Source organism: Gymnogyps californianus, chromosome 6 (assembly GCF_018139145.2).
Source record: "Gymnogyps californianus isolate 813 chromosome 6, ASM1813914v2, whole genome shotgun sequence".
In the NCBI taxonomy this organism is placed as follows: Eukaryota; Metazoa; Chordata; class Aves; order Accipitriformes; family Cathartidae; genus Gymnogyps; species Gymnogyps californianus.
In genome coordinates this window covers 32282486-32296380 of record NC_059476.1, presented here as the reverse complement: position 1 = coordinate 32296380, position 13895 = coordinate 32282486, and the positions used below count along the sequence as shown (strand labels likewise).

Sequence of the window (13895 nt, the reverse complement as noted above, 5' to 3'; positions counted from 1 at the left end):
TCATTGTCCTCCCACACATCCAACACTACCTCACTTCTCTTCCTTTTACCTGATGCTCCTAAAAATCTCTGCGGGGATGTATTTATAATTTAACTGCATTAGCTGTGTTTCTAAATATAAGGAGCCTGCACTGGGTGTCCAGAAGTCTTTCTCGGATCGTAGCGAGTGCCTATACAAAAAAAGATCCTCTGATTTAACAAAATATTATTCCATACTACAAAGTAATTATCTCAGGAAAAAAAAAAATGAAAAGCACACAAAATGATAGTTATCAAAAGCTGGACAAAACAAAAAAATCACCATTGATTTTAATATGGATTTCAGTGATAAAGCAACTCATCAAAGCTCGTCTAACCTTGCTTTTAGCTAAGTCTGTTTCTGTGCAATTCAACAGCATTAGAATTAGGTCAATTCTCAACTCTCCAAATTTCTTTGAGCAGGATGCAGGTACACATGCAGTACAGTTTCTTGTATACGTATACCTTTTAAGCATATATAAGAAAATGATACATTTTTGTGAAAATAAATAAATAAATACAAATTCTGCAGTGTCAAAGATAGCAGCGAAAAGGAGAGAAGCAAGATTTCTTTGGGCAAGTAGTAAACATAGAGTACCTGGAATAAAATTGGAATAAATTTTAACTGTAAATTGTTAAGTTTTGCATTGAAATGTATCGTCTGCTAAATCTTAAGAAATTTTCCACAGTGTGTTCCTTGTATTCAATTTTTTTACTTTCTTTAGTCTGTGCATTTTTTTATAATTTGAAAAGATCTTAGAATGTTTGCCCTACTTGCATTTGTAAACTATCATTAAAAAGTCTGCTTTTTTCAAGAAAAAATAAGTCACGAGGAAGTGTAAAAGATTTATTAACTTCTTGTTATCAGAGTAAACACAAGCATCATTACACAGATTGATGCTTTTAAAAAAAAAAAAAATCTTTTGGCACTTCTATATGCAGAGAAAGACTGAGCAGAATTCCAGTCTATCAGACAGTCCTGTTCTACCCAAGTAAAAATGAAACCATAACAATTTGCACAGGCTCATGGGTCTAACTGTTGATCACCCAAAGTGCATATAACATAGGAATTTCTAGAAAAAATGAAAAAGATTTTCCAAACAAAAGTGAAGAACAAACATTGCATTCATAAGAGATCTTTCTTCCAAAGTCATCAGTTTCCCCAAGATTACTCTACAAGCCCTGTGCTAGGAAAACACTGTTCATCATGCATTATCTAACACCTTCCTAGCCGCTACCCTTGGGGAAAAAGTAGTTTGCTGAGATAGACTTTATCTGATAATTACTATTCTATTTCCTTCTCATTTTTCTCAACTTTTGAAAAATATTTTATAGAGGAAAATAAGAAAGAAGTGCCCAGATGATAGTTGAGAAGTCATTTGATTCTCAAATCAAGAGGATGAGCAACTACGGATGTACTGGGAATGTCTGACGTGATGAAAGGAAAGAAAACAACTATTGGCAGAAGCAATGGAGCTGCAGGATAGAAATGGAAAGTAAGAAATACATCACACCAGCAGAGAGATGATGGGACACTTTCTCGTCCCTCATATAACAAACTGCCTCCTACAAACAGTGAAACTGGTAAAGAGAGATCTATGAAAACAGCAGAAATAAGACTATTGAGCTAGAGTCCAGAAAAGGATTAACAGAAACATGTTTTGAGTGAATGCTCTGAAAGGGGAAAGGAAAAAGCATCAGTAATCTTTTTCTGCACTTTGTTCTGACTGATCACCTAGCTTGAGTTTGGGAAAGTTTTATTAATCAGTTGAAGATCTAGAAATTCATCTGCTGGCAGCACCACCAGCATCATTTGGAAAGTGTCATCTGTACAAAAAGGAAGAATAAGGTCAACTGCTGTGTAAAATTTTTGATTTCCATTCAAGGGATGTGGATAACATCATCTCAGCATGGCTCAGAGTTCCCCAAGTCCCTTAGCACTCTAACTTTCTGTCTAAGGCTTCTCGCCACTGATGAAATGTGTCCTCTTGCTGTATTTCCAAATCTTTTTATTACTTCTCCTGCAGAAATTAGAAGACCTTTTCTTCCTACTTCACTTCTCCCTTCTCCTTCTTCTCAACTATGAGGGCTTCTTCTAACAAATATCATCATAGTTGGGAAGAATTTAACCAAATACTTTACAGCTGCAATTGCCATAGTAGTTTCTCTGTGCGTACTGCTTCCAAGTTTTCCAAACCAGGATCTTTTCTGTGGATTGAGAAGAGAAAATATCCAAAAGCATGCTTTTCTGGATGTTAATTAGAGTTTAGTTGTATTTTTCAATTAAAGCTTAGAAGAATTTCAGCTGTCTAACTACTGAATACTTTGCTTTCCTATGGATTTGGAATACGTATAATACTCTGTTTCTATAGCTTCATGCTATTTATTTCAGATTTCTTACTGAAAACAGTTTTTCACCAACAACAAACTGGTCCCTGACGTTTTTTTATGTATTTATGGTTAGCACTGTACATAAGAACCAAATAAATCTATTGATGATTTTTTAAAAGCCCTAGTTACTAAGCTCAGGTTAGTACAAAAAGATCAGCTGGCTTACTACATTCTATCAATAAAAAAGCATCTTTGATTTTGCAAAAGCCATTACAAATACAACTTACCTTTCTGCTATCCACCCTGCAGTGTTGCAGCATAGGTTGTTTGGTTGATTTGTTTGGTTTTTTGTTTGTTTTTGAACGGGACAAATAACAGCACAAGCTTTTCTTAGTGATAAAGAAATGAGCCCCTATTCGACCTTAGAGTCAAGCTACTCTGCATAGCATTAAAATGTATGTTGAACTGTGCAATACAGAAATACAGTCACCCACTGTTCAGTCCCCGTGAACACACACAAACATTGGGAACTGTGCTAGTCCATCTACCAGGACAAACAAGAGTATGATCCCTCCCTCCTTTATAAAGCTTAATTCTGGAAACTTTACAGTAGTTCACAGAAAAATGCAATGGCAGAATGCATGACACTGTTACTTTGCAAAATAACAAAGTTTTGCTCTTTTAGAAAGAACTACTCCCTTCTTTAAGTGTCGTGCCATGACAAATACCCACATGGGCTGGTACTTGACCTATAAGGAGGACTTTTTTCCCCCCATAGTACATTCCTTTCCTACAGAGTACATGGTCGTTTAGACAGTAAGGAACTAACGTAATGAAATTTCCACTAGTTCTCCCCACTATTCCCATTGTTCCAGTTTAAGAATTTAGAAATGAATATTGTTTGAATTTCAACATTTGTTATTCCATATGGTACAGGATGCGGTAATTCTAAGACTAAAAAATCAGCGTAATAAGAAGTTATTTTGTGTTAATAACAAAGACCTCTTTGTGTCTGATCTGATGACGGTTAATCTGAATCAATGAGAATCAATTCAATGGAAAAGCAACAGATGAAAACTGTGGTCAAGTGGAAGCTCTAACCTTTAGTTTTCAGACTTATTTTTTACACCCTATAATTAAATCTATTTTTAAAGCACTGAAAGTACCAGTAATCATTACTAGGCATCTTTCTATCAAAACTACATATAATTACAATATACTCCTCCATTTCAAATGACTGATACCAAGAAATATGATGCTAGGTTCACCCCTGGCTAAGTCAAATCACTGGGGCTACCCCAAGGGTGGATTTGGCTGACAGAATCTAATCAAATGCAATCACTTTAGCTTGCTCAGTGGTAGACAGAGAAGGATGGAGTTCCACACTGACTGGAAATCAAATATGAGTCACAGTTTCCATAAATTTCATGTATGTCAGCAAAAGTATTGAATGATTCGATCAGAAGTATATGCAGTGACTATTTGTATAAACTGCCACTGCCATACCCATATTGAGAAAAGGTATGTGGAAAGACCTGGAACAGAAGGTGCAGGTCAGAAAATACCCAGTGGTGTTCAATAATACAGTTGTATTTGTCTTTCCAAACTGAGATCTGAAAATATTTAACAGACTTGCATAATGTGAGTAGGATACTGAAAAATGAAGAATAAAAAACAATAGCAGAACCAGATGTGAAGACAGAGAGATGATGAGATGGAAGAAAGTAACCAAGGAAGTTGTTCCTACTCATTATCATACTTAGATCATAAACCATTTCCCAATACTCAATCTAATTTTTTCTGCAGAGTATTAAATTGCATTTCCTTTATCTTTCCAGAGTGAACATGTGATCATATTCTTCTTTTAATTATATCCGTTCTACTGCTATACCCTTGCTCCATCTTCTGAGTTTCATAGGAGAGAAACCTAATTCTTTCAACCTTTCCCCATGGGTCATATTTTACTAAGCTTTCATCATACTAGGTGCTCTCCTCTGGATTTTCAAAATTGTTCTGCATTCTCTTGTTCTGTTTTAAAGTGTCTTGCCCAAAACTTGCAATACTGTTCCAACAAGGCCAAGTTGATGTCAAGCAGAGCAAAATAATTGCCTCCCTTACCTTACAAAGGATGTTTCCAGTAACATATCTGAGGACTAGATTTGCTTGTTTTGCAAGACCACAACAGTACTGATTGATATTCTGTTTGTTATCCACAAGGATTCTAAGTTGCTCCTGCAGACGCTCACCAGCTATACCTTGTTTTGTAGCCACACCCAAAGTACTTGGCACTTCTTTATATTGAATCTCGTCTGGTGGAGTGCCTCACATTTACCTAAATAAACTGGAACTACTACAATATGTTTTTAACAGTCTGGTTACGATTAATAGTTTCTATAAAGGCAGCATCAAGTAAGTCAGTAAAAACATTAAGACCTCATTGTTCTATTAAGTAATTACCTTACACTTTCCTTTATCTTCTGCTATATCTAAACTTTTCTTGTTGCTTTTTATGACCCCTGGTATGAGTCATTTTGCACCTCAGCCTCATTTTATAATCATTTACTTCATTACACCTTTACACTCCTCCTTAGCCCTTTTTTCCTACCACTTTTTCTTTAGAATTCCTCTCTGATTTCAAGATGTGTAAAGATAACCTATTGGAACCATAATGATACGTTATTATGCCTTCATCTTCACAGAACTCCACAGTTCTTTTGCCATCCTTTACTCATCATATTATCTTTCCAAAAGCACTACTAGTTCCCTAAACTTGTGAAGTTGGACAGTCTTTTTATTGATGTCCATTATCCCTATTCTCCTTTTCTCACTTCTTCCTCTTCTTCAAACAGTGCATGCTACCATCTCACGATCACTTTCACACCAATTATCTTCTGTCTTCCTTAGGCCATTCTTCTTTAGCCATAATGAAACCTGGACTGACGGCTGCCTTAACTTTTTAAACATGTAGGGATAACGTTGTCAATCACAGGAAATTGTGAAGCCTTGTCTGTGTCCCAACATCACTTTTTCAACTGCCAGGGAAATGAAAATCCTCCATTATTTCAATTTCTTGTCTTTGGGGCATTTCTGTCAAAAATGCACTTTCAAAAAAAGTCTTCCTCAGTGTATGTATTTTGTGTATTTCCACGCAGCTATTCAACAAGTTTGACCCTCACTTCTCCTTAGCTTCAGAGCAAGTACGTATGGTTTGGATATGCAATGTTACATTGTCCTCTCTTCATCCCTACCTGTCCTTCACAAAAAATTATCTCCTATCTCAACCAGTAGCCTTGTGCTTTTTCCTACCATGTCTTACAACTTTCGATTAAACTTCTGAATAGTGATGAAAGTTTGTTGAAAAAGAAATTAAAGGAAGGATGTGATAATGATGAAACAACTCATTTGAGTTATCAGCCAAATTCAGTACCCATTCCATTTCCATGAAGAGTAGTTGATTGCTTTGTGTACTTTACTGATTTACATGTAAAAATAATGAATGTTTAGAAACTTGGAATTAGAATTAAATGTATTGATATGAGAGAATAAAATACTGTGTTTAATTTGAATTTTTTTTTGGTCTGAATTCCAGTTTTGCAGAAAAATGTCTTTTATCTTTTCTCTCGCCTTGGAATGGAGAAAATTTCAAAGCCATGAAATGTCCCACAAAAAGGGAAACATGGTTTCTAGTGCTATTTATACCCCCAGACCTACTGCTGCTGCTAATAAAAAAGCAGACACAGGCTCCTAGAGCACTGCTCCTAGTACAACCACATACAAATTCAGTTTCAAGTATTGCTCTTGTGCCTCTCCCACAGACATGTGCCCTGGGCAATGCACAGCATTTTCTCTGAACAGGCAGAAAAAGAGAAGGGGAGAATGAAAAATGTCAGGAGGAACTGAGAGAGATGCTTGATGTCAGGCACCAAATAGAAAGAAATGTAAAAGAAAATAAAAATAAGAAAGAAAAACAGGAAAAAAGACAGGAAATAAACACCCAAAAAAAGGGAGCATCTACAACTGTGCCAGTCATGCCACAAAAAGAAATAGCACACATCTATCAAAGCTGGTAGGTCACTTCTTCAACACTTAAAGGCGTAAACAGCAAAGGTACAAGCAGAACACCAGATATGTTCTAACAGATCTTCTTTAGGGTCAAAATTGCTGGTCATTGGCAACTCCCAACACAGTCAATGGTAATAAAATGTTTTGGACTATTCTGGAGACAAAGCTAAGCATGGACTAGTCATTGTTCTGAAGAGTTGTTTGCTTTTGCAAGGATTTATACAGAAATCACAAATATTCTTGCTTTTAAAAAGATTCTTGGCATATTTAACCCAGAATTCAGGTAGAATTGCTACCTAAACGAATGCAAGGAAGGATTTAGTATTTCTAGATGAATAAAAGTGAAGATGATGAAATATAAATCTAAAAGGGGAAGGGTGGTTAGAAATACATTTCTTTTTTCTCCTCAAATCTCCACTAATTTTGACAGCTCTGCAAGTTTGAAACATAAAATGTCTGCAATTAGAAAAGTAGACATACTTACAAATATATATTTTTAAAACAGTAAGGTTTTCATGACTTTGGCTTCAAAGAGGAGTATGAGGGCATATTGCCTGTAAAGATCCATCCCTGTGTATTCTCTTATCCTGAAAGACTTGCCATGTAATGTTTCAGCCTTCCAACCCCATAAAAAGAATCCAACTCCCAATTCACTAGCCTTTTTTTAAAGATGACTGAGTCCTTTTGCACCACCAATGGCATCCAAACTGAACAGATACCTCAGCACAGAGACTCGGGTTATTGGAAACTAGCAAATGCAGGATCTTAACAGTACAGCTCTGTAATTTGAGACCAACTCTCATATTCCACATTTGTTCATTTGCTGTGTAATAAGCTTACCAGCCGTATAGTTTTAAGTTAGCTCATCACAAGCTTGGTGGTGTTGCTTACCTAACAAAATTAAAGTGATAAAATATGTTCGAACTCCAAAACTTAACTCCTATCCTGCCATATGGGACAGAAGCACAAGGAAAGAAAAAAACCAAATCCAAATGTTTATCGGATTGTCAATACAGAGAGAGTAAAGTAGACTTAATTCAATTAATATGATAATAAAATCTCTTATTGAGATAATACCGTCCTATATAGTCATTCTTACTATAGCAAGATAAGTCCAAGGTTCAGATCCTCATCGGCTTGCCGAGAGGTGGGAGACAGTGCAGATTGTAAGAGGGTGCTCAAGATCAGTAGACCTCGGTAGTTTAAGCTGTACTAGGCCCTTAAATTGTTCCCTGAAGTAGGAGAGGCCTAAAGAGCCTGTTTACAATCCAACATTCTTCACACAAGGAACCTCAATGGAAATAATTCTCACTGTGTTCTTTTCCTACTACTGCCCCTTCAGGTCAGTTAGCCCTATACCTCTCTTTCCTTGCAATGGGATCATTAGGTCACACAGATCATAGGGTGAACAGAAAAGTGTGGGATTCTCAATCTGCCTGGAAGAAAAAAAGGTATTTGGTCCATTTGGCTAAGTATTTGGTCCATTTACAGAATGGACTACATCTGCTTGCTACTTATATGGAATTACATCAAAAAGAGCTGATTTGACTGTTGGGAATTAAAAGTTAATTACATTCTGCAAATCACAGCAGCAATCAACATCCAGTCAAGGAATAATATATTTTCCATCAAGTACCCGTGCAGTTCTCACAGATACTAACTGGAAACACATACACGGAAAGCATGATCAGTCTGTCCTCTTGCTAGCATGGGGGTATGGACACTATTAAATAAGACGCAAGCCCTAAGGAACCTCCATCTTTCTACAGATACATCCATGTGGATGCTTAACATTATCTTCTCTTCACAGTAGCTTTAAGCACACAGACCAACACTTTTCTTTAAAAAAAGGTTAATCAAGACATTTCTTCCTCTTTTTGCCTGCAAAGAGTTCTCCAAAGTTTCATGAATTTGAAAAGTTTCTGTAATTGTCTGTTTGAATTTAATTGCATTTTGAGATCTTTATAAGTATGTGCACTAATATTTTTCACTAAAAAGTTATACTTTAGATTTACATTTTGCTATCATATCTTCCCTACTGAGTCTCTAGCCATACAAGAAAAAAAATAAAAGTTCCCAAAATAAAAGCAGAATTGATACCCTGTGTGATGTGTTTGTGTATGTGTATGTATGCACATGTTTGTGCATGAGTGCTGAAGGTTTTTATTTGTGATGTTACAGATTCAGGCTTCATGAAGTGAGTTTTAACATCTGAACAATAACAGCAGCAATAACAAATTCACAGACACTCCCTCTCTATAAATGTTTAGGGAAATATGCACTGTATTATCTTTATGTGAATATAAACACTGACTCTCTGGGCATCTTGCTGATATTTTGTAGTGGGTCATTACTGCAGCTGACAAATCAGGAGGTACTTAAATGTAACAAGGACTAGAAAGAATTTATAAAGCCTTTATAAGCAGAGATTGCACTCGCTTTCCCTAACCCCTATTTAATTACAGAGCCTCTCTCATGCCACACAATACAATTTATAGTTACTATTAAAAGTAGCCTATCCAAGATTATTAGCTAGGTGCAAAGAAAGGAGTGAGAAATTAACAAAGGAATTGGTTATTAAATTAGAGGCTATGCATTTATAATATAAAAATAAAACAGTGAACATGGTTCTTTTTAACATAGATATTTTACTATCTTTTAACAAACCATTATTAAAACCAGAAATATATAAAATAGTGCCGTTTATCCTGAACAATCAGTGATTTATAAATTATTATATATGGTACAACATCTCTTTTTTGCTTTTTAAATATGAGTCTGCACTGATTCCCATTAGGGCATTGTGGTACTAAGGTAAAATAAATAATCATAGTAGCAGGACAGGATACCATTTGCTGCAGAGAGGAAATATCACATTTTAAATCTATGCTATCCTGGATCTTGGCCAAAACACCAAAACAATTCTGCACTAGAGAAAACCTGGGTATCATGTAAATACATATTCAAACGAGCTAAGCCTGCAGCTAGCCTCAGCGCTCTTTCCTGGTATCCGAGTGCAGGCTTTCATAGCAGTGAAGGGTGAGATTCTGGCAGATACAGATGCATGTATTTGAGAGTTCTTTTGAGATATTCTCTGCTTCCTAAATAGCTAATGAAGTAGGGTCAACATGAAGGTAAAAATAATGTCTCCCAGCCGCTATGAGGTATATTGGAAGCTTTATTTTGACCTTTGGTATTCAACCTATGCCAATTCAACTGAGACAGACAAGCAACGACACCACAGAGTTTGCATCTTGTACCATTCAAAAAGCAAAAATGCTAAGTGTGTGCTCAGTTTGGTGTGTCAAAACATGTGAAACAAAAGATGGTGATGAGTGAATGTACTAAGCTATGTTGTCTCTTTTGACTTTCTTACCTCATTGACATAGACCCAGTGACTATCCTTTGATGCAAGGTTGGTTTCCACAGCCTACAAAAATAAAAAGAAATATAATAATAAAAATAAATAAAACATGTGAAACATATTCCAGAAAGAACTTACATAAAAATGTACTATAAAGCTCATTTTGATTGTTTTCACTGCTATTGGCATTGTTTCAGTATAGTTCTTTTCATCTCTTCCACTGCTGCTTCATGGACTGGTATCTTATCGGTGGTAGTCGCATTCCTCTGACTTCAGTATCTAAACCAAAGTACCCTGTCCTATGAAGATATTTCCTAGATGTACCACAAAAGCATATTGGAGCAGGGCGATACATCAACATGATAAGGGATCCTATGATGAACAACTGCACACAAAACATGCAGTTCATGAATTTTAACTTCTGTATGATATATCTAATGCATCCTAGTAGGCTGGGTTTCTTTTCAATATGCCTCCCAAAATGTGCTGCCTCTGCCTCATTACAACTCTGATAGTTTAACTGTTAGCTAACCTATTTAATGAAAAACACCACTCTGAGACACTCAAGTGAAGTTCGTATGAGTCATCCTCTCTTCATATTTACATAAGACACCAGAGAAAGTTATGATTTGCATGGACACTGTTTCTGGCTTCCTGGTGTGGACTTGAATAATCACTACATATTATAAAGAAACAGCCCGTCTCATCAAACAGCATATTTATCCATACACATATAACCCTCATGGTTCACTAAGACACTAAAACTGGGAAAGACTGCTAGCACAAACAGCACTGCTAGTACTGAGGACCTCAGTGGAAGGATTTGGCAATATACATAGAAGTTTCTAGCTACCCCCTTTGTCTGACACAGATAAGCTCACTTCAAGATACTTTATAGTCTAATAAAGCAATATTAAGCATCAAGAGGTGTACACTACAGTGATAATGATATTGCTAATGTCCTGCTTAACACACGGTTAAACAACTGTTGTGGATTCATCTCACCTAATAAAACAGGACAGTCCCAGCACTCACATGTATTTCAGGAGGCAGTTAATTACACAAAGTTTTGAATGTCCCTGCCTTCAACCACTTCTTTCTTCTGTGCCAATATGACCCCATTTATTGAACAGACATTCTTATCGCTGTGTTAAAAATGGCCCTATGAATCACTGAAATGAACCTGGTTAAAAAAACAAACACAGATGAACAAAATACTTCCAGTTACTGTTTTTTAACCTGGATAATTTCCGCACCCCGTTCATTGCGTGTGGCCTCAAAAACAATTGCACTTGTACGGAGAGGCTCTGTAGACTGCGGCACTGGGCTGGGCAGGAACATCATCAACCACCTTCCTCCCCAGAACACATTTGCATAATAAGCCTCTCAGATATTTAGCATCAGATGGGATGAATCACCTTCTTTCATGACACTGACTACAGATGACTGGCTTAGAATAAACACCCACAACTTACAAGGCTGCAGTGAAATGACAAGATATCCATCCTTAATATAGGCAAAGGGAGTACTGTTACCTGATCCTAGCAAAAAAAACAAACCAAAAACTGGCTAAGTAGCCAAAGCCAACATTTTTAACATTACTCTTAGTTTATACTGTGTTAAAAAAAAAAAAAAGTATCAATTACTTGCCTAAGTAACTGTGTTTTAAAACTTTACTCATTTGTGCAGTCTACACAAACCTAAGAGAAAATTGTGGGCAACATACATACCTCAAATCTATTTCTCATGTCCACAAGGTGAAGAACTCCTTTAAAGAGACAAAAATCCCAAAAGAGAAACCGCAAAGAAGTCGTAAGAGAAAAATCAACACAGACAGGGCACAGTATTTCTGATCGTCATCACAAACAGTATTACGGGAAATTAACTATCCCTGGTGTCAAAGCAGATGAGAACTGCTAGAGACAACACGTCTGACAAGGTAATCCTCTCCTAGGCATGCAGTGAAAAATTGTCTCCCTTGAATTTCTTTTAAGCTGGCAGGAAAATTAAACTGACCACCTAATTGAGGAATCGCAGCTATTAGGAAAGCTAGCAGCAATGAAAGTGAGGGCAAAAACTTGTAGATTTTCTCCCTGTTCACCCTTCTAACGTATTCAGACAAAGCCAAAATAGCCAGGTGCTGCAACATATAGAGGAAAAGCAAAGTGCTGCCAACATTAGCAAAGCAGAACTAAATAATGCTCAGGTGCAGAGTTATTGCATTGGCTGCATTTTGTGATTTATCTGCAACAGTGAGCAATTTGTATGAATAAATGCTAAGTCTGGGGAGCCGCAAGAGCCAGGGAATTTAAAATGAATTATTGTAACTCATTCTTCTGGGTTCACATATCTGGGCCAAAGTTTTTAAAATGAGGTGCATCAGAGTGCTAGACCATTCAGCACGTCCTACAGAAGTCAATGGCTCTGCACTCTAAAAGCCTGAAATGTATTAGAAACATAACCATAGGTAGGCAAGTTTAAATATCTATAAATATCTTCTGTTTAGAGCTGCAACACGTAGCATGAAGCATTATTCTAAACCCAGACATGCTGAGAGGAAGCAGAAACTTCTCGCATTTTGTGCTTCAGATTTTGCACCATATTTACAGACTTGCTGTCTTAAAGAATCCTAAAAGGAGCTATTGAAAGACACATCTCAAAGGTTTGAACCTCCTGATAGCACTGGTGTATTGGAGGTGTATTGCTGGAGGCTGATAGAAGTTAAGCAGTGTGAAGAGCAAGGTCCTGGAGAGCTGTGATATCATAAGAAAATTTATTCAGAATTCTCAGAATAAGAAAGAAATTACATGTTTGTAACTTATGGAGTTTCTTTTTCTTTAAAGAGGAAAAAATATCAGCACTTGGGAGATTATGGTCACCCATTTTTAGTTAGTTTTCAATTATTCAAGCTGTTCAAGATCTTGCCATTTCTTTAAGCTTGTCCCTCCATCCGTTCAAAATGAAAAAAAATTTCTATGACACATCCTGAAGGCTCTATTACAGCCTATTTCATACATGCACCCCATATTAAAGAAAGTAGGCTAGGAGTCTGTGTGATCACTGTGGCTGAGGAAAAGCTCTGCCATCTATTGGGGCAGGATTCATGTACTAAAATATGTTATGGGGATTTTTTGTGGAAAAATTATTAATATAGGTGCAAAATATCCTAGTTCTTTATATACTCTATATGTACATAGGGTCTAGTTGACACTTGGGAGTAATGGCTCACAACATTTCTATCAAATAGAAAATCTGCTTTTGAGATAAACAGCACACTGGAAATTAAAGAGCATCCATCTTTCCTTTATTTTCTCTTAGACTAGCAAATAGCTTCTACAAATTTGGAAAAAAGAGTGGTTTTTGAGACTGTATGCCCTTCTTGCTCCCCAGCTACATTTCAACAGCCAAATGTTAAAATGCAGAACCCAAACAAGACAATTATAATTCACTCAGTGGGCCACTATTAATGACAACATATAAATGATATTATCAGAATCGGGCCAGACTGGGAAGAGGGGAAGGGGACCAGTGAATGTAGAAAACTGTTTATAATTTCTCAGTAGAAAGCATTTGCAATAGAAATGAAATAGGGAGACACTGAAAATCAAAATACAAGCATTAAGATTTCAGTTCTCATACCAACAATGATAAAAGAAAAGAATAAGAGGCTTCATGAAAAATGATCAAAGATATTTTCATGTATATGGCTTTGTTTACTTTTAAATGTATAACTTAAAATAATTTACTGCCAATAATCCATGACAACATTATTTTATTGAAATACAGCAGAGAACAAATATTTACATTGCCTTTATGAATAAGTAACTCGGTTCATTATTTTATCTAATGGCAGTTGCAGGATTAAAAGAAGTTAGGAAAGTAAGTAATAAATACTGCTATGTTCAGAAATAAAGCAATTCTGCAGAAAAAAAAAAAAACAACCAAAAAACAAAACCCAAAAAACAAAAAAAAAACCCCAAAACAGAACAGAAACAATCCTTTCCTGATCTTCTCAAAAAATCTGAAACTGAAAACATTTCCAAGCATATAATGGCTGACTAGTAATAGGGAAGGCTCTTTTCCACAATACCTGGCTGCTTTGCCAGGGTCAAATACCTTGG

General features: G+C 36.3%; 1 protein-coding gene across 3 annotated transcripts in view; it reads right to left on the bottom strand.

The window, feature by feature from the left end:
- The window catches only part of GRID1 (glutamate ionotropic receptor delta type subunit 1), a 556760-nt gene that overhangs the window by 118397 nt on the left and 424468 nt on the right, over positions 1 to 13895 (bottom strand). For all 3 annotated transcript variants that reach the window (XM_050898995.1, XM_050898996.1, XM_050898997.1), the window contains one exon: positions 9787 to 9840. In XM_050898995.1, the coding sequence (XP_050754952.1) occupies positions 9787 to 9840 (54 nt within the window). The remainder of the gene's footprint in view (positions 1 to 9786; positions 9841 to 13895) is intronic.